The 25707-nt window shown below is 49.0% G+C and overlaps 2 protein-coding genes across 2 annotated transcripts; one reads left to right on the top strand and one right to left on the bottom strand.

Annotated features, from left to right (window-relative positions):
* Nucleotides 1-1696: 1696 nt before the first annotated feature.
* LOC135825643 (uncharacterized) lies at nucleotides 1697-25678 on the top strand. The gene is made up of 5 exons (XM_065338260.1): nucleotides 1697-2612; nucleotides 9101-10422; nucleotides 12116-12423; nucleotides 12886-12978; nucleotides 15131-25678. Exons 1-2 carry the CDS (start codon nucleotides 2516-2518, stop codon nucleotides 9742-9744), a joined length of 741 nt encoding a protein of 246 aa, XP_065194332.1. The 5' UTR covers nucleotides 1697-2515; the 3' UTR covers nucleotides 9745-10422; nucleotides 12116-12423; nucleotides 12886-12978; nucleotides 15131-25678.
* On the bottom strand, nucleotides 22287-22730 carry LOC135826186 (aspartate and serine-rich protein-like). The gene has a single exon (XM_065338817.1). The coding sequence runs from the start codon at nucleotides 22728-22730 to the stop codon at nucleotides 22287-22289; it is 444 nt and encodes a 147-aa protein (XP_065194889.1).
* Nucleotides 25679-25707: the final 29 nt, after the last annotated feature.

Here is a 25707-nt window from a genome sequence, read left to right as displayed (position 1 = left end):
AAACTATTGTTCTGTACCACAAAATCTTCGCTGCTTGTGTTAAACAATCGACGATCTCCCCTGCTGATTCAAGCAACAGAGGACATGCTATCTTTCGCGATTTTTTAATTTAACTTCAGCCAGTATGACTACTACAACATCTACTTTGTCTTGCTTTTTTGTATTCATGGATTCTTCACAAGCCATAGTGTAAATCGAGGGAGTCTCGGTAAGAGATACACATGGGGAAGGTGCAATACTGGGGTGTAAGCTCGTTTCTCACCATCGGGAGTACGGCTCCCTCGACGATCTTCGCTGAATGCAATCAATGTCCCGGACTGATCAAGTGCAGAGCATCAAGTTTGCTCTTTGTCTTGCAAATATCATGTCGTTGCACCTTCATCTTGCCATGTATTTTGTTTGCAATTGATGTTCTCTGTGATGGTTTCTATGTCAGCATTCAAAGCTAGTCCACTAAAACAAATGATTTGGGTTTGACTGGAATTCATAAGTGACCTTGCACATATGGTGGACAGCGAATGGCAGAACAGTGACATGACGTCATGAGTGATGATTGTCAGTGCACGGCACTAACGTTTACACTCTACATGCATAACACATATACACAGTCAGTGGGCAGAAACACCATCATGAGAGATAGCATAACCTGCAGGTCCAACTAGGGAAAGATAGGCATAAGCCCAAGCTGATTGCCTGTCGGAACATGCGAGTGTCACTATACAAATCAACTTCAAACTAAGAGTGTTTTGAAGAACCTTCCACAGAGATCTGCAGAGCACAGCACTGGGAAAGTTACTAAGCCTGAGAAAGGCAACAGAAATACTTGTACGGGAAAGTGAACGTGAAAACAAACAAGGAGCAGCATAGGCTAGTACACACGCCGTGACATGGAAACGTCACTGGTAAAAGATCCGTACCTCCTGCTGCGAGCAAGGACTGCGCTCAGTGCGCTGACACTACTCAGTAGTACAGCTGACACTACAATGTACTCAGTTAGTCAGTAGTCATGTACTCTGTAGTCATGTACTCAGTAGTCATGTAGTTTATCTCCTCCTCCCCCCCCCCCCTCCCCTCGCGAAATGAAGGCAAACAACCGTACACTGAAGGCAGGAAAACATACACAAGGCTTGTTGCAACACGAGTGCCATGCATTGCTCAGATCTAGACTGCCGATCCCAGTGTCTCAACCTCCGGACAGGACCTTCGACGGAGCACTTTGCACAATGGGATCGCATATTGGACCGAACAGCATGACTCCATGCGGGAAAAAGCCAGGTATACATGGAGGCCTCGGACGTCACCCACTCCTGTTCCCCTTCCATCATTACTGCATAAGACAACTATGATCTCTTTGGTGCTTTCCATCCTGCCGTCTCATGCAGAAATCATGAACGGATTCTTTGCATTCATTGCTTTGAGGGGAAAGATGAGGCCGAGTACAATCTGAAGAACAAATTTACTGTATCTGGATGCTCATTCAAACGGACGTAATCTATCGTCAATAATCCAAAGTCATGGTTATCGTTAAGACCGTGAACTGTTCCGAAGCCTCTTTTCTGGGCGAAAGAAACACAAGTGATGAAAATGCAATACGACGGCCGTGAACTGTAGGTTAGTCATCGTAACTACAAGTGAACTGTAAGTTTTCACTAGTTTGAGGGAAAGAGACTGTAAGTTCCTGTAAGTTCCTCGTCGTAACTGCTGCCATTAGTACTATCGTAAACTGGATATGGTTAGACCACAGCGGGCTGGGAGAAACCGTACCACAGCCAGATAGGCATCGTTGTCCTGCCAGTGAGTTCAGGATAGCACAGCATTCTCGCACAAACCATGAGACGTTGACGTGTTTCTGTACTCTAGTGCACTGGCATCGATTGGTACAGCTGATGATGACTAGTCCAGGGTAGTGACTCTGTGATCTCTGTGATCGCGATCCTCTAGACACCTCTGCTTGGCGTCAGACATGCGAGACAACTTCATGATGGACAACGTGATTCCAGACAGCACTGGGCTGGGCAGCTAGTCGCCTTTTCTGCCAGATTTGAAACTGGCCCCATCACAGACCAGCGACAAAGTTTAATTAATGCTAAGCGTGACAAATTGTCCGTTGGTTTGATTGCGCGTTGACTGCCTGCATCACAAGCCGTGAGCGTGACAGAATATTCCTTGCCCTTGACGTCGGCGTAGGCGATGCAGCATTAAATACTTATGGAGCCTGGTCAGTCGGGTAGAATCGGTAGAATTATTTGTCGAGGTAATTGTTATAGGCATTGTGCATAGCGTGCGTGTCCGCTTTGGTCCGTAACTTTGTTTCTGCAAGTAAAAAGCAACTAGCTAGCACGATCTTGACCACTTGTTTGCCAGTAGTCTTCTCAGGCAGTGTGCTGGTATCCACTTAACGTACTACACCAGAAGTACAGTTCTGACAAGAGAGAATGTTTGCGTAGATGACGGTGTGCATTACTGGTATTATGTTAATACTTTGAACGCGGCGGAATCGAGCTAGGCTTCGAAAATGAAGCAGATCAGCGAGCCGCATCCACACAGAGCAGAGTTCATCCATGTCGAAGAGGAATGGCACCCATGCGAGCGAGCAGTATCCCTCCGTGTAGGTAAGGTGTCGCGGAATCGAACGATAACATTCATGGTATTCTTAGGACAAAACCTGTGCGAATAAGAGGTGGGATATTTGGGGTATGCGGTAACGGTAGAGATAACCAGCCCATAGTGGATTCTGCGGATAGAGGTGAGAGACATGTATGTTAGAGACCTCCTGTTTCAAGGAGCTCGTCTTTGGTGTACCAGATATACCACCTAGATAACTATTACATGTATGAAGGGGGGGGGGGAGTGATGATAATTGGACGACTTCCGGAGATGCGATGGTACGTAATGAAAAATAAGTCTGATGTGTGTTACAGCAGCAGGTATCATAGGAACAGTGTCTTAAAGCAGTACAAGGTCAGAGTTACAGCAAGCTACTTGTCCTTCCTTTTAGGCTTTATCGGGTGCTAGCGGCCGTCGTGAGTTCCCTTCGGGAAAGGACACGATAATTTACTCTCTTTTTTTTACTTTACTTGTCCTTCCATAGCTGATGGCATCATCAAGATTTATGCACCACATTAGATTGTAAAGTCACGTGCTGTACTGTATTGTACTGTACTGTACTGTACTGTATTGTACTGTATTGTATTGTACTGTACTGTATTGTGTGAGCTGTGCGAGCAGCTGTTTGGTGGACGTACAAAACTAGAAGCTCCTTAGATTTGGCGTCACGACTAAAAATACCACCATCCATAACACTCAGCCACAGCGAACTAGGCCTTGCTTGGTGGACAACAGGGAATACCGGCAGACAAGCGGACAAATTATTTAGTGCTGTGACCTGTGTGTGTCTCCTGTATGTCCGCTACACGTGCAGTATAATTGTATGGATAAAGACGCAGAATTCCCTACAAGTTTTGATACGCAAACTACGGCGGTGGCGTCCCTATGGATACGGAAAACTCGCCCTCCTGCAGTTTAACACGAAACCTGAATTTTTTCGCCGAAAGCTTGGCACGGTTCTTAAAACTTTAAAGCTTGAGCAGAACCCCTACTGCGAACACCCGCACGTGAAGGTAAATTGTGTTTGCTGTTGATTTCAGGGCTTCACAGGACTGTGCTGTACGTAGTAGCATGGTCTACAGACGTTGGACACTGTGACTGTGTGTGTAGGCCTACTCAGCTACTGCATGCGGGGATACTACAGTACTACACTGCTGGCAACTGAAATCCGACCCCCTGAGCGGCGGGTTCCCATTCTAGCAGTCTCTGTTTCGTAGTTTTACCATCCCCGTGTTGGGTCTTTGCGCTGTGAGCGCACACCTAAGGCTAAGAGTGTCGGATTTCAGTTGCCTGCATTGTAGTAGTTGAGAACTGCAGTCACCACAGGAACTACTGACTATCGTGGACATGCAAACCCTGTCGGAGGTCAAGCGGTCCCAGGCCATGGGCGAGGGCGCTGGCTGTGCAGCCCTAATAATAATAACTTGGCGTTAGTACAATTGTGCACCACGATCGCCGTGTGCACTTCATGCTACGTAAAGTCGTTCTGTACACACTGAGGGCGCGGGACCCGGCCCTTTGACTGTACTTCCATGTCCAGGACAGTACTCTACGCAGATGCTGATACTCTGGCTCTCGTGCTTGTATTGTTGTTGTTGTTGTGTTGGTGTTGTTACGGTTGTATTGGTGGTGTTGTGTTGGTGTTGTACTGTATTGTCTAGAGTGTGACACTAAGGAACGGAACGTGCACGCTTCTGCAGTTCTCTAACAGTTCACTGCTACTTTACCATAGTCCCCTGTGTCCGATTTAGCAGGACACGCGTTGCCCTGTCATGGCGCGTATCCTCTGACCTTGAGTTGTCAAGCACCCTCCTGAGCCTGTCATGTTGTGTCAGGTTGTGTAGTCTATCTTCTGGCATCTGTCAAAGGGAATACGTCTCGACACGCGCGGGCATGTCTACACGTAGAGGTAGAACATGCACTGGCACTGGCATTGTCTGTGACTCGACACTTCATCTAGCTCCACTCAGGCTTCATGTCGCGATCGCACAGGGATACTATATGCACACATGTACATGCATGCACACAGTCGTAGCGTCCAAGCAATCACTCGTGTTCGCTCTGTTAATAAGAATTGCCTCGACGCCAGGAAGAGAGAGAGAGAGAGAGAGAGAGAGAGAGACTGTCTGATATGAGTGTACATTATTGTACAGTCATGACGTAAAGTGCATCACAGATTACGCACCGGCGGATTATGCCGGCAGAAAAATTGGCAGAGTTCGGTACTTTTTCTGGTGAGTTGGTTCTGCCAATTTCACTGCTTTTCGAGCAGAATCTGCCACCTTTTCGAGCAGAATCCGCCAGTGCCTATCACAGATACACTGTAGCCGTGTAGGTCTATCATAATAATTATTTTGCTCCAGACGTGACCATGGTGACACACGATAGCGTGTCGCTGACAAGTGTCTCTCCGTGCCTCTGTCTCTGGACTGTCTGTAGACTAGTAGTAGTACATGTATAGTGACACATTTTACACTGCAGTAAGTCAGTGCAGACAGTCAGTCAGTGTACAGAGTCCCAGTCGAATGCTGCGGGACTCCATGATAGGTCTACAGGGCACAGGCATACATGTATATTCTGCATAGTGCGATAACGACATTAGCCGGTACGTAATGCTCAGACTAGTCGACTCCGTGGTCTCCGGTAGCTCTAGAGCGTAATACACATGTTGTAAAACAACAAGCGTGAGTGGACTTGGGATTGATTGCTTCGGTAGACGAGTGAGCATGTTCTCGTCCAGTAATGACTAGGTCACAGACGTAGTATAGTGTATCGTAGGATGGTGTAGAGAAGAGCGTAACGTAACAGAGGCAAGACAACCAGCCAGTCAGCCAGCTATTTTGTGCCTCCTCTAGGATTTCAAACCAACCACCAGGTACACTTGTGCATGTACACTTGTACACTTGTACTTGGCACAATAGACCCTTTGCACAATAAGCGAGAGGGGTCGAGACGGGGCATGCTGTGCGCGCGCTGCACACTTGGCATACAACCAGCATGCATGGTTTGCTGCAGGACGTGATCAAGTTTCCTGTGACAGGATGTGTTTTCACGGTCCCAACGCGATGTTCATGTATGTACTCCCCAGCCTTTTTTCATTTGGATTTTTTTTAGTTCTGAAGGAAGAAGTTCCGAAATGCTTTCCAAGGACCACTGACTCTGTTGGGTTCTTGTTTGCAGCAACCGTCATCCCTAGTCTAACCCAAGAAACCCACTTGTTTTTTCATGCGTTCCCTGGTGATGCTGGCATTCCACTCTCTTGAATCCTGGCTATCTGGCGAGAAGAGGGCAGCAGTTTGCTGCGACATCGTTCACAGTGTTTTGCTCGGAACACTTTGTCGATGACGACTTTCATCCTTGCTTTCGCGAAGACGCGGAACGCCCTGCCAAGAGACTCTGGAGCTTGAGAGAAAGGCATGGCCCATCCCTGTCTTCGCTTTTCAAGGAAGATCGACTGGTTGCTGGCGCTGCTCGAGCTGCTGGTGTTGAAGTGCAGAGAGACGCGGCCTCATTGCTCAGGCGTGCGGAGAAAGCTATCTGAGTTCGAGCTGTGGCTGTGTGCACGATATGACAGACTTTCACATTATGCACATAGCCACCAAAGTAAAACTCATGGACACTATCCACGGGCTTCTTCACTAGTACTACTCCATCAGCTCCCTCTTCACTGTCGTCGGCGACTTGCCCCTGCGTTGTAGATGAGCAAGCCTGGTGTGGCACTCACTCTGGGAAACAGAGGTTCATCACTCATCCACTAGGACGCATGAAATGTTGGGCACGATGACTGTACACTCGAGGAAGTGGTGCCCTTCTTAGTTCTAGAAGCATCAGGGTTCTGCAAAGGGAAGTGTTCTCTACATCGACAGAGGAGAGAAGGTAGAGAAAATAAAAATAAATTTCAATCTACAGTAATCCGAAATATCCACTGAATGCGGAAAACTTACCGCTCCAACAACTCCTTCTTTTTCCAGACAGATACGCACTCTCATTCAGCAGAAAACTGTTCAGTTCCTTCACAGGCCATTCTTCATTTGACAGTTCGTCCACGGGTGCCACAGCCATCGATGGCAAACCACTCGACACTCTCTCCTCCATCTCCAAAATGGAAAAATACAGTGTTTCACCATGCTCAACAACTGATACTCTGCACAAAAATCGAAGAGGATGCCCCGTCTCGGATCACGTGACCGTTATTGTGCAAAGGGTCTATTCTTGCAACCCGGTCAGTCCCGGCTTCTTGCACGTTCAAGTGCGGCTACTGTACATCAGCGAATCTTAGCCTTGGCTTAGGTCTCCCTGATTGACTAACCCGGGTGCTCTTCTTCGGGTCGCTGACACGGCTGACCCAGTTTGGGATCAGACACTGGCTGTAAATAAATAGTCTGACAGTCTGTCATGTACGGTACATGTACATGTACTTGTATTGACCATTCCAGCTGAGATTTGGAAAATATCATTCTTTGGAAAACCACGGAGGTGATCGTGGACACCGGCAGAGACTAGGGCGAGAGGTGGATTGTTTGGTCCGTCAATATTCTCAGTGGTCGCACTCCCTTTTATTGTGTGAGAATAAGCCAAACCCAAGACTGAATGGGAAAACGAAATGCTTTCAAAACCTTTGTATCATCCCCGTGGTGCGTGCCATGACTATGGTCGCCATTTCAGACTGCACAAGTACTGAAGTAGTCGAGCCCCGCCGTGGTCATTCTTCATGCAAGCCTAATATTAGGCTCGGCGATAGCGGACAACAAGACCTCCACAGAAAATGACTCACGCGCTCAGTACAACAGAGTTTAGTGTACAATGTCAATGTACAATAATTTACTTCAGTCCGCATTCTCATCTTGCTCCCTCTCTTTTCAGTCTGGAGCTAGTTGAGATGATATGACCGCTGCGTGGCGAGTGGTTGTCATTTTGTTAGTGGCATGGAAACGATTCACTAGTTGCCATTTTATTGTCATGGGAACAATGTAGCGCTGGCTTCGCTCTGGCTTTCTTTGATTTTAGTTTGGGCTTTGATTAAATTTTTGAGTCGGCAAAGAAACCCAGCGGGGCCACTGAGTCTGTCCTGTGTCAGCTTCTACTTTCTAGTCTTTGTATCAGGTCCCCAAATCAAGCTTGTTTTAGTCCCAGCCTAACCAGCCACCGTTACCGAGCCACTTCTGGGGGCTAAGTAGTAGTCTATGGTCGCTGGTGAAGTGGAAGGACCCGGTGTACATGTGTCAAATATACGTCAAGTAGCACTACCGGTAGTCAGAATTCTGTGCTTGATTAGTGCAACATGTAGTCGTCAAAGTCGATGCCGCTTCGTCAAGTGGATGATTACTTTTTCTGACCACTTACAAAAGTAGCTGTTGCTGGCCGGGGCCTGGTCATGTTAAATGCTGGCACAGTTGCGCTAGGCCATCAATGGTACAAATAATACTCGGTAAGATGGCTTCACATCGTAACTAGTTCATTCAAACGTCCGTTTCTAGCGTGCGTACGTACATGTATACCCTCACGGAAAGTAGGAGAATCTTCAAAATGTCCGTCAGCCTTGTGCCCCTAACGGAAAAAGTCTTACTCTACAGACCGTTATACAGGCGTGGATATCGACATCAAAAGGGTTGTCCGGGGGGGGGGGGGGGGGCGCACTTAGGCCGAGGTCACACGGAGCAAAATTCCGCCATTCCGCGCATTCCGCGCGGAATTTGTCGGCGGTTTCCATGGAAATCGCGGAACGGCATTGTCCGGCTGAATTCCGCCAGGATGCCAGGACGCAGATTTTTTCTTGAGTTTTTGCATTGTTTGAGGGTGGGAATATCAGTAGGAATTTCATCGCCGTCTACTGATTTTTGGTTTCGACCAAGGAAAGCAGGCGAGGAGAGCAGGATAGACTATTAAATTTTGTTTGCTTGATTATTTCTTCATCCTGTCATTCAATCTTGAGCATGGACTCAGAGACCAAAGCAAAGGCAATTGCCACGCGTTAATTGCGTATTAAATTTATTGCAGCAAATAAGTCAAACACACCGAAAAAACCCGACCTGGAGTTGTCCAAACTTGCAACAGACAAGAGGCTGTGCATGGCCAAGGAAGGAAATCACTAGTAACTAGTTTATCTTACCTGCGCAAAACCATTCCACCCGTCAGAGCATGCCGGTGTGACCATGCAGTGAGCATGCAGACCGCCACTCCTCCAGTCAGCGTTTCAGCCAGTTTTGGTGTGACCGCGCCTCTACTGTACATGCATTGTAATAGGCTATTCAGACTCTGGCCAACTGTGACCACATTTCTACCACTCAGCCGTGTTTGATCAGCGATTGTGCATAATTATTTGAAGCACGACTGCATCACCATGGAAACTCAAGTTCAGACGTGATTTTGGCCATCGTCTGAATCGCCTATTAGGCTCCGTGACCCACTGTAGTTAACGTACATACTGTAAATATGGACAAGCAGTACTCACTTATATCAAGAATTCATTTTTCTCCCTGTGTTTTTTTTGCAGTGAACACGTGGCTTAGCTGTGGAGACGGCGGTGATGAAGTTTACGTCACCGACACCCAGGAAACGTGGGTTGCTGGTGAACAGTTCTGCCAAAGTCAAGGCAGCCATCTCGTCAGCTTCCCCCAGATCACGGCATGCAGGTCAAGTTTACTGTCGTTGCTTGGTCCTGCAGAAGTCCGTACCAGCTACAGCAAATTGCTGGATGGACTTCAGTACCGTGATGTTGGAAACGACTTACAATTGTCGGACAGTGTCATTGACATCTCAGGCTTTCCCGGCAATTGCACGTTTGCGTTTCTTGGACGTCAATCACGGCCGGAGCAATGGACGTCAATCACGGCCGGAGCAATGGACGTCAATCACGGCCGGAGCAATGGACGTCAATCACGGCCGGAGCAATGGACGTCAATCACGGCCGGAGCAATGGACGTCAATCACGGCCGGAGCAATGGACGTCAATCACGGCCGGAGCAATGGACGTCAATCACCGCCGGAGCAATGGACGTCAATCACCGCCGGAGCAATGGACGTCAATCACCGCCGGAGCAATGGACGTCAATCACGGCCGGAGCAATGGACGTCAATCACGGCCGGAGCAATGGACGTCAATCACGGCCGGAGCAATGGACGTCAATCACGGCCTGAGCAATGGACGTCAATCACCGCAGGAGCAATGGACGTCAATCACGGCCGGAGCAATGGACGTCAATCACCGCCGGAACAATGGACGTCAATCACGGCCGGAGCAATGGACGTCAATCACCGCCGGAGCAATGGACGTCAATCACGGCCGGAGCAATGGACGTCAATCACCGCCGGAGCAATGGACGTCAATCACGGCCGGAGCAATGGACGTCAATCACGGCCGGAGCAATGGACGTCAATCACGGCCGGAGCAATGGACGTCGATCACGGCCTGAGCAATGGACGTCAATCACCGCAGGAGCAATGGACGTCAATCACGGCCGGAGCAATGGACGTCAATCACCGCCGGAACAATGGACGTCAATCACGGCCGGAGCAATGGACGTCAATCACCGCCGGAGCAATGGACGTCAATCACGGCCGGAGCAATGGACGTCAATCACCGCCGGAGCAATGGACGTCAATCACGGCCGGAGCAATGGACGTCAATCACGGCCGGAGCAATGGACGTCAATCACCGCCGGAGCAATGGACGTCAATCACCGCCGGAGCAATGGACGTCAATCACGGCCGGAGCAATGGACGTCAATCACGGCCGGAGCAATGGACGTCAATCACGGCCGGAGCAAGGACAGTGTACACAGTGTGTACATACACCTTTGTGTAGACGTAATCCTGGTAAGTTAATTTTTATGATTTGTACCATTAGAGAAGATTACAGAGGATGTATTCTTTCCTTGAGGTGGTGACTACCGTTTTTTAGCCCTGGGCCTATATTCGAATTTTGAAGGCAGCTGGCACGTGAAAAAGTACAAGTCCGTACGCGGTTGTCCTCCTACCATAGGTACCGGTACTGGTAATGTAGTCTGCACTGACATGCTGTACTACGGTGTTTGGGTCTGTTTATTAGCCCATGGGCCTATAAACGGAGGTGGGCTTATATCCGGATATAGGCCCATGGGCTTATATGTGCGGAATTACGGTACACCCAATTTTCAAACTTACTCCGATCGCTTCCACTTTGGTCTCATTCGACTCTCCCAGGCGTAGTACATAGGCAATCTGCAAATATTATTCAAATTGGCCCAGCCATTCTTGAGTTATAGTGATTTGAAGTGCGCCAAGTTGTACTTTCGCTGGCAACAGAAATGAATGGGAGCGGTGGGAGAATCAAGAACAATTTAAGACGACTTCAAAATCAATGCATGCAGTGCAGTGTACAGTGCACATGCCTCGTCATTCGAAATGCGCGTACGATTTTGCATATTTTGGTATGCTGGTGCAGAACAAATTCGCTCGTAGAGGAAGAGGAAAGAGTCCCACCGCCTGGTATTTTCACATGGCCAGTTGTTTATCGATGCTGAAGACGATGGAATAGTCCGTAACGCTGTGGCCCGACCAGAATAACCTGAAATGGATACCCTGAAAAAGCGCTAAGTACAGAGCTCCTAAATTTTGTCATATGTATACGGGACTTCGGGTCACAAGTGCACGAACATCTCTCTCAGATAAAGCAATACACTCGATGCGATATTCTACAATTTGTCGGTGCTGACACTTCGTGTGAAATATCATTGCACGTTGTAATTTTAAAATTGGCCAAACATCAATTTCATTACATTCATTCTTCATTCTCGCCGGGTCAAAATGGTGTTTTGCTTTAGGTAGCTGCTTTTACATACTTTTTTAAAGTTTAAGCCACTGGAATTCACTTCTATCTCCAGGGAACGGGGAAGAGTGAGTCATGCCTGTGATGAAGTGTACCGAGCGCAACATGTATGCAGTGTCTGCTCTAGGATTGTAGGACAGCCGGGTACACGTGTACCTGGCGCAACCATTTCAACCGGGTCGGAGCCGGGTACACATATACCTGGCGCTGTCTCACCAGCCCAGTCACATGCTTTAACTAACTATAGGACGACCTGTTTTCCAAGAGTCCTGGAAGCAGCGCCTGTGGATTCGCCTCTTCGCTGGAGGCTCCATTTCCAAAAACAACACCCCAACGATCAAGCTCAAACTGAGCACGTGCACACACCGGATACTGACTACTTCCACTTCGAAGCACGCCTCTGCATGATCTGTCACACATACAAGCCATGTAGTCAGTCCTTTCAAAGTTCGAACGTGTAAAGACAAAAGTACCAACCGGGTCACAGGTGACCCGGTACTATATTTTCAACCGGGTCCAAGCGCCGCCCAACCGGGTCGATTACCCGGCTCGCGCGGCTCTGGAGCAGACACTGGTATGATGATATACTCATCAGAAATCATTCTTTTAGCACATTCAAGTGTGAGCGGCTTTCAAAGGGTTGAGGTGAAGTGCAGAAAGATGACATCATCGTATTTTTTTCTCCTGTCATGTATCTATTAGGGAACCATCCATTGTGTGCGGATCGCACACATTTTCATATATCAGCATCTCGTTTTCAGCTGACGACGCAAACCGGACGTGTCGCCAACAGTATGGTGGTTGGCTGTTGTCAACAAACATGCAGCGGCTCAGCTGCGTCTCTGAGCTCCTGAATTCGTCTCAGGTGCTGAGAGACAGCAACGTCACCATCATACTTCTCTGCACCAGCGGCACGAACGGGTCAGCTGATTGTGAGGTGTATTTGCCATCAAGGTCGGCAGTACTTCCAGACTCATTCACCGCAGCCAGGCCGACCGTCTGCGTGTCTCGTAAGTTTCCTGCGGAGTTACTCTCAAGTGATACTCTATGTATGTGTGGGACCAATTTTTGCTCAGGGTTTAGCAATGAAAAAAACTGAGCAAACCCGCAAGTTGTTGTGTCACGGTTAACGAACGAAGAACGTCTTATTGAGTCCAGCAAAGTACTTGTTCGAACGGACTGCAAGGTCTACTTGGCACGACGTAGCCCATATGATAAGCAGCGCTATTGCCTGAATTATGCCGGAACACTGTTCTACCCCAAAGCTATGCTCTATGTTTGCCTTGATTTGCCATGTCTTAGTCTTCTCACTCTTATTCATAGCCGCTGGATTACTAAGAATTGCATTTTTCCTGCTGTGTAGCGTGTTTATTGCTATTGAGTGTAATGTGTTTCTGTGTTCAATTTTACAGTGTAATGTGTTTCTGTGTTCAGTGTTACAGTGTAATGTGTTTCTGTGGTTAATGCTACAGGGTACTGCAATGGCAGCGACAACTTGGTGGCGGTACGAAATGAAGACCGGTGTCAGTGCAGACCCGGTTATATCCGTACATCCGCACACAGCTGTAAGTGATATGATCTTGTGTGACATCCTGACATCCTACAACACACCCTCTACCATTGCCCTGGATATGAAAACCTCTGTTCTATTGCACACCATAGTACATGTTAGCCAGACTGGCTTGCTATAATGATTTACAGTGAAGCTCACATTCACGACAGAGGCGATACACACCGTATGACTAGGGTGACCTTGGTCGTACCATTTTTCGTCCCGGATGGTCTGCCCAGAGCACCTGTAGAGCTCTAAAACGTACCCTGTTGGCCGAAGATAGAAACCCCTCCCCCCCCCCTCCCCCCCCCCCTCCCCCCCCCCCCCCCCCCCACAACGACCCTGCCACATCGTTCCCGTAGGCATTTATCAAGACTGCAAGCTCGGGTATAAGAATCCTGGTATGTCTCCTGAATTCGAAATGCTGAAGTTGACAATGCCAAGAACAAAGTGTTGTCAAATTCCTAAAATGCGCTGCGTGTGGTGCATGTAGCTAAGAAGGTAGCAGGTCTGAAAACACTAACCAATCAGCGTAGCGCTAGCCAAGGAAAGAAGGTGCGGAACTGCTTACCCTATAACGCTGAAAGGTCGTTACAGTGTACTTGAAAAATGCTAGTTTTCCGTCATCACCTGCCACCTGGAGGCATTGATCGCTTAAAAACGCAGCTTCTGGACCTGAATTTGAACTCGCGTTTTGTTCAGCGTTTTAGCAAGTGCTGAAGGGTCTGCCTCAAACTTTAATGAAGGCGTCAACCTTAGCTGCAAGTGCAGTGAAAGAGGAGGCCACGAACTAAATCTTGGTCCGTCGGCAATGCTCAGCCTCAATTTCTAGCTGATTTCTTTGCCATTCCAGTGGACAAAATCAATTTGAAAAATCGCTCTGGGGAGTGACAGATTTAATGACGCGGAGGAAGTACGTTGCAGAGGACTTCGGTCATGATCGGCGTGTCGGGGAACTATAGCCATTCCGGACTTCGGGTTGCAGGAGCACAGAGGACAAAACTTGTTATCATGCTACACACAAGGCATGGAACTGATACGCCATTGCGAGTAAACTAATCGAGGAACGACAAACAGTATGACTAAGTGAACGATTACCAAATACAATGTTGAAAGGCAAAAGATCTCACAAGAATGATGGGGTGACTTTTATTGCTTTGCCGATAAGGGTGATTTGCTTGTGTCGGCAAATTGCATCAGCAAGCGTATTTGGGCGTACTTCTTTGAGTGGTGCATTGGGGCTAACGTGAGTGAGGAGATGTGGTGTCAGACAGAGAAATATGTTGGTGTAGAGCGCACTCCCGTTTCACTGGTAGTATCTTTGCAGCGCTGGCATCTCAGCCATTGCAGAGCATTCTCTACGTGTCAAACCTGTAGCGGCCAGGTAATTTCCAACTTTCTTGAAAGTTGCTATAAAAGAATCAAGTCTGCCTTTCTATCCAATTGATGCAGGTTGTATATCATGTATGTTCTTAGTCGCTCTTGCTCTCTCTCTCTCTCTCTCTCTCTCTCTCTCTCTCTCTCTCTCTTTCTCTATCTCTCTATCTCTCTCTCTCTCTCTCTCTCTCTCTCTCTCTCTATCTATCTATCTTTCTATCTATCTATATCTATCTCTATCTCTCTATATATCTCTCTCTCTATCTATGTCTATCTCTCTATCTATATCTCTCTGTCTCTCTCTATCCCTCTCTATCTCTGTCGCTTTCTCTGTCTCTCTGGCTCTCTCTCTCATTCCTCTCTCTCTATCTCTCTCTCTCTCTATCTATCTCTCTCTCTCTCTCTCTCTATCTCTATCTATATCTCTCTGTCTCTCTCTATCTATCTATCTATCTATCTATCTCTCTCTCTCTCTCTATCTATCTATCTCTCTCTCTATCTATGTCTCTCTCTATCCCTCTCTATCTCTGTCGCCTTCTCTGTCTCTCTGGCTCTCTCTCTCTCTTTTCTCTCTCTCTCTCTCTCTCTCTCTCTCTCTCTCTCTCTCTCTCTCTCTCTCTCTCTCTCTCTCTGTCTCTCTCTCTCTCTCTCTCTCTCTCTCTCTCTCTCTATATCTCTCTGTCTCTGTCTCTCTCTCTCTCTATCTCTATCTATCTATCTTTGTGTCTGACTGCCTGGCTCTTTGTTTGTCTATTTCCTTTTTTGTCCTTATTTCTCCCATACTTCAGCAGACACTGAGCAACTTTACTGTGTGGTTTGGCGTGACCAACACCACTGTCAGCTGTGGCTTCAGCCCGTTCAATCAGACACTTCGTTTCGAGGACAGGCTGTACGAAGTTGCCGTCTCTCCACACAGTTCTTCTGTACGATAACAGCCGGCTGAAACAATGATGATAACAGCTGGCTGAAGCAGTGTTGATCACAGCCGGCTGAAGAAGCGACGACAACCGCCGGCTGAGGAAGGGACGCCAATAGCCGCCTGAAACAGTGACTACAATAGCCGGCTGTAGTAACAACTCCAACAGCCAGCTGAAGCAGTGATGATAACAGCCAGCTGAAGCAGAGATGATAACAGCCAGCTGAAGCAGTGACTACAACAGCCGGGTACAGCAGAGACGATAGCAGCCGGCTGAAGCGATGATGACAATACCCGGCTGAAGGAGCAGTGATGATAACAAGCTACTGAATCAGAGACGATAGCAGCCGGCTGTAGCAATGACGATAACATCCGGCTGAAGTAACGACAATAGCCGGCTGAAGCAGTGATGATAACAGCCGGCTGAATCAGAGATAATAACAGCCGGTTGTAGCAGTGACGATGACGGCCGGTTGAAGCAGCGACAATGCCAGCTGGCTGGAGCAACGACGACAAAAGCCGGCTACAGGAATGACTACCCCACCCGGGTGTGGTAGTGACGATAACAGCCGGCTAAAGCAGTGACGAAAATAGCCGGCTGAAGGAGCGATGAAATCAGCCGGCTGAAGCTGTGATGATAATAACCGCCTGAATCAGTCAGTACAACAGCGAGGGTGTAGCAGAGACGATAACAGCCGGCTGAAGCAATGCCTACCATAGCCGGCTGAAGCAATGACTACCACAGCCAGCTGAATGACTACCACAGCCAGCTGAAGCAATGACTACCACAGCCAGCTGAAGCAATGACTACCACAGCCAGCTGAAGCAATGACTACAACAGCCAGCTGCAGCAGATACGATAACGGCCGGCTGAAGCAGCGACAATGAAAGTCGGCTGAAGCAATGACTACCACAGCCGATTGTAGCAGACACAATAACGGCCGGCTGAAGCAGCGACAATGACAGCCGGCTGTCGCAGCGCGATGACAGCCGGCTGTAGTAGTGACGATAACAGCCGGCTAAAGCAGTGACAACAATAGCCGGCTGAAGGAGCGATGAAAGCAGCCGGCTGAAGCAGTGATGAAAATAACCACCTGAATCAGTCACTACAACAGCGAGGGTGTAGCAGAGACGATAACAGCCGGCTGAAGCAATGACTACCACAGCCAGCTGAAGCAATGACTACCACAGCCGGCTGAAGCAATGACTACCACAGCCGGATGAAGCAATTGCTACAACAGCCAGCTGCAGCAGATACGATAACGGCCGGCTGAAGCAGCGACAATGAAAGTCGGCTGAAGCAATGACTACCACAGCCGATTGTAGCAGACACGATAACGGCCGGCTGAAGCAGCGACAATGACAACCAGCTGTCGCAGCGCGATGACAGCTGGCTGTAGTAGTGACGATAACAGCCGGCTGCAGAAGCGAAGACAATCGCCGGCTGAAGCCGAAAAGATAACAGCCGGCTGAAACAATGACGGTAATAGCCGGCTGAAGCAGTGATGATCACAGCCGGGTGAAAAAGCGACGATTACAGCCAGCTGAAGAAGGGATGCCAATAGCCGGCTGAAGCAGTGACTGCAATATCCGGCTAAAGCAATAACTCCAACAGCCAGCTGTAGTAGAGGCGATAACAGCCAGCTGAAGCAGTGACAACAACAGCCGGCTGTAGAAGAGATAATAACAGCCGACTGGCGCAGTGAGAATGACAGCCTGCTGTTGCAGTGACGACAATAGCAGGCTGAAGGAGCGATGACAACAGCCGGCTGAGGCTGCGATGATAAGAGCCGGCTGAATCAGAGATGATAACAGCCGGCTGTAGCAGTGACGAGAACGGCCGGCTGACACAGCAACAATGCCAGCCGGCTGGAGGAACGACGAAAAGACCCGGCTGAAGCAAAGACTACACCACCCGGCTGTAGCAGTGACGATAACAGCCGGCTAAAGCAGTGACGGCAATAGCCGGCTGAAGGAGCGATGAAAGCAGCCGGCTGAAACTGTGATGATAACAACTGCATGAATCAATGACTACAACAGCCAGCTATAGCAGAGACGATAGCAGCCCCCTGAAGCAATGACTACCACAGCCGATTGTAGCCGACACGATAACGGCCGGCTGTAGCAGCGCGATGACAGCACGGCTGTAGTAGTGACGATAACAGCCGGCTCCAGAAACGAAGACAATCGCCGGCTGAAGCCGAAAAGATAACAGCCGGCTGAAACATTGACGATGACAGCTGGCTGAAGCAGTGATGATCACAGCCGGCTGAATGAGCGACGATAACAGCCGGCTGAAGCAGCGACGATAACAGCCGGCTGAAGCAGTGACGGCAACAGCCGTGTACAGCAGAGATGATAGCAGCCGGCTGAAGCAATGACGGCAATAGCCGGCTGAAGGAGCGATGATGACAGTTGGCTGAAGCTGTGATGACAACAGTGGACTGTAGCAGTAACGATAACAGCCGGCTGTAATAACCACAATAGCTGGCTGAAGCTGTTATGATAACAGCCGGCTGAATCAGAGACGATTACAGCCGGCTGTAGCAATGACGATAACAGCCGGCAGAAGTAACGACAATAGCCGGCTGAAGCAGTTAGGATAACAGCCAGCTGTAGCAGTGACGATGACGGCCAGTTGAAGCAACGACAATGACAGCCGGCTTGAGCAAAGACTACAACAAACGGCTGTAGCAGAGATAACAGGCAGCTGTAGCAGAGACGATAGCAGCCTGCTAAAGCAGTGATGACAATAGGCGGCTGAAGGAGCGATAAAAAAAGCCGGCTGAAGCTGTGGTGATAACAACCGCCTGAATCAGTCACCAAAAGAGCCGGGTGTAGCGGAGGTGATAGCAGCCGGTTGAAGAAGTGACTACCAAAGCAGATTGTAGCAGACACAATAACGGCCGGCTGAAGCAGCAACAATGACAGCCGACTGTAGGAGCGCGATGACAGCCGGCTTTAGTAGTGACAATAACAGCCGGCTGCAGAAGCGAAAACAATCGCCGGCTGAAGCAGTGACTACAATAGCCGGCTGTAGTAACGACTCAACAGCCAGCTGCAGCAGAGATGATAACAGCCAGCTGAAGCAGTGACTACAACAGCCGGGTACAGCAGAGACGATAGCAGCAGGCTGAAGCGATGACGACAATACTTGGCAGAAGGAGCGATGACAACAGCCGGCTGAATCTGTGATGACAACCGTCGAATGTAGCGGTGATGATAACAGCCGTCTGTATCAGTGACGATAACAGCCGGCTAAAGTAACGACAATAACCGGCTGAAGCAGTGATGATAACAGCCGACTAACTCAGCGACACTAACAGCCGGCTGTAGCAGTGAGGATGACAGCCGGGTGAAGCAGCCACAATGACAGCCGGCAGGAGCAACGACGACAAAAGCCGGCTGAAGCAAAGACTACAACTGCCGGCTGTAGCATAGATGATAACAGTCGGCTGCAGCAGTGATGATTTCAGCCGGCTAAAGCAGTGACGACAATAGCCGGCAGAAGGGGCGATGACAACAGCCGACTGAAGCTGTGATGATAAAATCAGCTGAATCAGTGACTAAAACAGCCGGGTGTAGCAGAGATGATAGCAGCCGGCTGAAGCAATGACTACCGCAGCCAGCTGTAGCAGATACAATAACGGCCGGCTGAAGCCGCGACAATGACAGCCGGCCTTAGTAGTGACGGTAACAGCCGCCTGGAGCAGCAAAGACAATCACCGCTTGAAGCAGTAAAGATAACAGCCGGCTGAAACAATGACGGTAACAGCCGGCTTTTGCAGGGACTATAAAAGCCGGCTGACAAAGTGATGACAAAAGCCGGCTGAAGAATTGACAATAACAGCCGGCTAAAGCAGGGACTACAATGGCCGGCAGAAGCAATGACTCCAACAGCAAGTTGGAGCAGAGACGATAACAGCCGGCTGAAGCAATGACGATAGCAGCCGTCTGAACCAGTGACAAAAAAATAGCCGGCAGAAGGAGGGATGACAACAGCCGGCTGACACAGTGAAGACAAAAGCCGGCTGAATGAGCGACGATAACAGCCGGCTGAAGCAATGACTGCAACACCCGGCTGTAGCAGACACGATAAAAGCCGGCTGAAGCAGTGACGATGGCAGCCGGCTGTACTAGGGATGTTAACAGCCAGCTGAAGCAGAGATGACAATAGCCGGCTGAAGAATCGATGATGACAGCCGGTTGAAGCAGAGACGATAAAAGCCAGCTGAAGCACCGACGACAATAGCTGGCTAGAGCAATGATTCCAACAACCAGTTGTAACAGAGACGGTAATAGCCGGCTGTAGGAGAGATAATACCAGCCGGCTCTGGCAGTGAGGATGACAGCCGGCTGTTGCAGTGACGACAATAGCAGGCTGGAGGAGCGATGACAACAGCCGGCTGAAGCAGTGACTACCACAGCCGGCGGTAGCAAGACGATAATAGCCGGCTGAAGTAACGAAAATCGCTGGCTGAAGTAGTGATGATAACAGCCGGCTGAATCAGAGACGATGACAGCCGGCTAAAACAGCGACGATGACAGCCGGCTGAAGCCACGTCGACAACAGCCGGCTGAAGCAAAGACTGCAACAGCTGGCTTAAGCAAAGACTATAACAGCCGGCTGTAGCAGAGATAATAACAGCCGGCTGAAGCAGTGACGACAACAGCCGGGTGTAGTAGAGACGATAACAGCCGGCTGAAGCAATGACTACCACAGCAGGCGGTAGCAGACACGATAACGCCCACCTGAAGCAGCGAAGACAATCGCCGGCTGAAGCAATGCCGGTAACCGCCGGCCGAAGCAGCGACGGCAATAGCCGGCTGAAAGAGTTATGATAACAGCCTCCTGAAACAAGGAAAATAATGGCCGGCTGTAACAGCAACGACGATTAGCGGCTGAAGCAGCGAAGATGATAGCCGACTGAAGCTTTCACTCTAACAGCCGGCTGTAGCAGTCGGGCAACAGCAGGCTGAAGCAGTAAAGATATCAACCGGCTGAAACAATGACTATGACAGCCGGCTGTATCAGTGACGATAACAGCCGGCTTTTCCAGAGAATTTAAGTCGGCTGAGTCAACGAATATAACAGCCAGGTGTAGCAGTTACGATAACAGCCGGCTGATAGAGCAACAGTAGGAAGTTCGCGAACAGCCGGCTGGAGCAGTTACAATAATTGGCGGCTTTAGTGGTGGTGATAGCAGCTTAACCGCCGATATTCTGCGCCGGTTCATCGTTGCGTACCGGCTACAGTTGTTTGCTTGCATAGCCGCTACCGTCTTTTGATGGCGTAGCTGCTGCCAGGGCATAGCTGCTACAATCACTTGTCAGCATGGCTGCAACAGTCACTTGCAGATCAAACACCTATCCTTGTTTTCAACATAACTATCAAGTGCTTGTGACTTGTATCCATGGGTCTTCAAGCCTCACCCAGTTCAAACAAAGATTGAATCCAACCAGTCAACGTGGCACACCGTGTGAACGGTGATTGTCCCTACAACACTGGATCACATTGGATTGTCTCTACCACACTGGATCACATTGGATTGTCCCTACAACACTGGATCACATTGGATCGTCTCTTCAACCCTTCATTGATTGTATCTACAACACTGGATCGTGACTTCAACACTTCATTGATTGTCCCTACAACACTGGATCACATTGGATCGTCTCTTCAACCCTTCATTGATTGTCCCTACAACACTGGATCACATTGGATCGTCTCTTCAACCCTTCATTGATTGTCTCTACAACACGGGATCACATTGGATCGTCTCTTCAACCCTTCATTGATTGTATTTACAACACTGGATCACACTGGATCGTGACTTCAACCCTTCATTGATTGTATCTACCACACTGGATCACATTGGATTGTCTCTTCAACACTTCATTGATTGTCTCCACAACACTGGATCACACTGGATCGTCTCTTTAACACTTTATTGATTGTCTCTCATACAACGGAATGCCTGTACAACACTGGATTCTACAACGAATTGGCAGCCGTGTGTCACATCGTATGGGCAGAGTGGATGAGATCTTGGCTGTTTGTGCAATGGCGTGCTGGTAGCGGGTCAAGCCATAAGGTATGTAACGTACAGAAGTAGATATCCAAACCGCACAACCGAAACAAGACTCGTCACTAATGATTTTTAAACTTCCAGAAACGTTTTGTGTCTTTAAAGAGTTTGATACGGTTTGCAGAGTCTGAGAGGGAGAGTATAGTTATGAAAAGAGCAGAGTAAGAGGGATGTCTAAAAGATGCCAAGCAGAACAAAAGCAAACCTGTGTACTAGCGTCTATGACAGTGTGAACGCAAAGAGCACAACATTCTACCGGTGCAATTTGACGTTCAAGACGAAACCGGGTGCTTGCGGTTCATCATGCTTGAACGAAAAGAACGAGTGTCCTCCCATTTTAAGTTCACACTGTGTTCAATACACAGTAAGCAGAGCTGCCTTGAACATCAGACAGAACAAGGTTCGCCTTAAAAATAACGAATTAGGATCCGAGGGCCGCAATTGGAGCTATGCATTGAAGGTGGCCGTCACCTTTTTTCCGGCAGGTTGAACCATAGAAGGTAAAGCCAGCAGAAGTCGATTTTTTAGTACATTGTATGGCCAAGAGTGCATAACCCCCCCCCCCCCTGCAGAGTGTGAAACGGTACACCCCATTCTAGCAAGGGTTTCGGAGAATCTCTGTTTGTGCTAAACTCAAGTGGCAGGCAAAAAACAATCTATCTGTAGTTCAGTGACTATAAAAGGTCATAATGATGCTGCCATATTTCGGGCCATTCTAAGTGTTCCACGTGTTCAGGACAGAAAAGGTAGCATGAAAGTTCCCTACTTTTGCTCCAGTTTGCCCGTCTGTGAGATGCTACAATGCAGCAGTCAGTTTTGTGCGAAGTAGAGTATCCCGATCCGCAGTCAGTTTTGTGCGAAGTAGAGTATCCCGATCCGCAGTCGAATACACACTTTCTGTATAAGACTCACTGTCTTGCACTGTTTGATCTGTTACTATCATTCAGTGTGTCCTTGGCTGTTTGATCTGTTACTATCATTCAGTGTGTCCTTACTATCACTCAGTGTGTCCTTACTATCACTCGGTGTGTCCTTACTATCACTCAGTGTGTCCTTACTATCACTCAGTGCGTCCTTACTATCACTCAGTGTGTCCTTACTATCACTCGGTGTGTCCTTACTATCACTCAGTGTGTCCTTACTATCACTCAGTGTGTCCTTACTATCACTCAGTGTGTCCTTACTATCACTCGGTGTGTCCTTACTATCACTCAGTGTGTCCTTACTATCACTCAGTGTGTCCTTACTATCACTCGGTGTGTCCTTACTATCACTCAGTGTGTCCTTACTAGCACTCAGTGTGTCCTTACTAGCACTCAGTGTGTCCTTACTAGCACTCAGTGTGTCCTTGGCTGAAATCCTGAGCAGAATTATTGGTCCCATGCATACATAGAGTGTCACAGGACGGGTATAGAGTATGAACTTTCATTGGACACGCAGAAGGTCGGTCGGTACTGCCAGCCTTGATGGGAACAGCAAATACCACGGCACTGACGCCGCGTCTTGTTTGCGTCGTCAGCCGAAAACGCCATGCTGTGGTACGAATAATGGTACGATCTGCACATGATTAAAGACAGGACAACGTCCAAGGCTTCTGAGCATAACTGGACCCAAATATACAGAGATTATCACTTGGGAGTAACGATGCAGGAAACTTACGAGGCACGCAGACGGTCGACCTGGCTGCGGTGCATGAGTCTGGAAGTATTGCCGACCTTGATGGCAAATACACCTCGCAATCAGCTGACCCGTTCGTGCCGCTGGTGCAGAGAGGTATGATGGTGACGTTGCTGTCTCTCAGCACCTGAGACGAATTCAGGAGCTGAGAGACGCAGCTGACCCGCAGCATGTTTGTTGACAACAGCCAACCACCATACTGTTGGCGACACGTCCGGTTTGTGTCGTCAGCTGAAAACACGATGCTGTGGTACGTCAATTTGTACGATCCGCACACTGTTGATGGTTCCCTAATAGCATGATGTGATAAAATTTGCAAGCCGTGAGTTGAGGGAAGCTAGTGAGATGGCTGCCTTGACTTTGGCAGAACTGATCGCCAGCAATCCACGTTTCCTGGGTGTCGGTGACGTAAACTTCATCACCGCCGTCTCCACAATTGAGCCACGTCTTTAGTCTTCCGGTAGGAACACTTCACGGAGAATCAGGGTTGAATCTTACCATGCTTGAGTCCGCAGAAAACTGGATGGATATGTGTGCACTGTGCTTCCTCCGGGGGTGATTGATCTCCAAGAAACGCAAACATGCAATTGTCAAAGAGGAATAAGACGTCAATGAGCCTGTCTGACAATTGCAAGTCGTTTCCAACATCACGGTAGTTAAGTCCATCCAGCAATCTGCTGTTGCCGATATGGACGTAAATTTATGTAATTGTACAATACATAAAAAATATCTTACCAGGATTTCTTCTACACACAACTGTGAGAATTGTTGAGCACGGTATGTCCTCAGGCGGTAATTCGTCAGAGAAACGTGACGCTGCAATTGTGGGCACGGCGCCTGAAGTCGACAACACTGTCCGACAATTGCAGCTTGTTTCCAACATCACAGTAGTGAAGTCCATCCAGTAATCTAGTGTAGCTGGCATGGACTCCTACAAGACCAAGCAACGGCAGTAAACTTGACTTGCATGCCGTGATCTGGGGGAAGCTGATGAGATGGCTGCCTTGACGTGGGCAGAACTGTTCGCCAGCAACCCACGTTTCCTGGGTGTTGGTGACATACACTTCATCACCGCCGTCTCCACAATTGAGCAACGCGTTTAGTCTTCCGGTAGGAACGCTTCACGGAGAATCAGGGTTGAATCTTACCATGCTTGAGTCCGCAGACGACTGTATTGGTTATGGAGCACCGTATGTCCTCCGGCGGTAATGAGTCTCCCAGAAACGCAAACGTGCAATTGTCGAGACGGCTTTTGATGTCAATGACACTGTCCGACAATTGCAAGTCGTTTCCAACGTCACGGTAGTGAAGTCCACCCAGCAATCTGGTGTAGCTGGTATGGACTTCTACTACAAGACCAAGCCACGAAAGTAAACTTGACTTGCAAGCCGTGAATTGGGGAAGCTGACGAGATGGCTGCCTTGACTTTTGCAGACCTACTCGCCAGCAACCCACTTTTCTGGGTGGTGCTGACGTATACTTCATCACCGCCGTCTCCACAATTGAACCACAACTCTAGTCTTCCGGCAGGAACGCTTCATCCCCATCCAGTAATCTAGTGTAGATTATCCGGACTAACCTTGCCAAACACCCCCTTCGACCATGGAATTGTTGAGCACGGTATGTCCTCAGGCGGTAATTCGTCAGAGAAACGTGACGCTGCAATTGTGGGCACGGCGCCTGAAGTCGACAACACTGTCCGACAATTGCAGCTTGTTTCCAACATCACAGTAGTGAAGTCCATCCAGTAATCTAGTGTAGCTGGCATGGACTCCTACAAGACCAAGCAACGGCAGTAAACTTGACTTGCATGCCGTGATCTGGGGGAAGCTGATGAGATGGCTGCCTTGACGTGGGCAGAACTGTTCGCCAGCAACCCACGTTTCCTGGGTGTTGGTGACATACACTTCATCACCGCCGTCTCCACAATTGAGCAACGCGTTTAGTCTTCCGGTAGGAACGCTTCACGGAGAATCAGGGTTGAATCTTACCATGCTTGAGTCCGCAGACGACTGTATTGGTTATGGAGCACCGTATGTCCTCCGGCGGTAATGAGTCTCCCAGAAACGCAAACGTGCAATTGTCGAGACGGCTTTTGATGTCAATGACACTGTCCGACAATTGCAAGTCGTTTCCAACGTCACGGTAGTGAAGTCCACCCAGCAATCTGGTGTAGCTGGTATGGACTTCTACTACAAGACCAAGCCACGAAAGTAAACTTGACTTGCAAGCCGTGAATTGGAGAAGCTGACGAGATGGCTGCCTTGACTTTTGCAGACCTACTCGCCAGCAACCCACTTTTCTGGGTGGTGCTGACGTATACTTCATCACCGCCGTCTCCACAATTGAGCCACAACTCTAGTCTTCCGGCAGGAACGCTTCATCCCCATCCAGTAATCTAGTGTAGATTATCCGGACTTCAACCTTGCCAAACACCCCCTTCGACCATGGCAGCATACCTAGAGCTAAGGGGAAATCCCCTCCGACCATGACCAGCATACCTGGAGCTAAGGGGAAATCCCCTCCGACCATGACCAGCATACCTAGAGCTAAGGGGAAATCCCCTCCGACCATGACCAGCATACCTAGAGCTAAGGGGAAATCCCCTCTGACCTTGACCAGCATACCAAAATGGTTGAACTGTAGTTCTGTGCGGCGTGAATCGGGGGGGGGGGGGGGGGGG

The sequence above is a fragment of the Sycon ciliatum genome, chromosome 10 (genome assembly GCF_964019385.1).
Source record: "Sycon ciliatum chromosome 10, ocSycCili1.1, whole genome shotgun sequence".
In the NCBI taxonomy this organism is placed as follows: Eukaryota; Metazoa; Porifera; class Calcarea; order Leucosolenida; family Sycettidae; genus Sycon; species Sycon ciliatum.
This window is presented reverse-complemented; position numbering and strand designations above follow the sequence as displayed.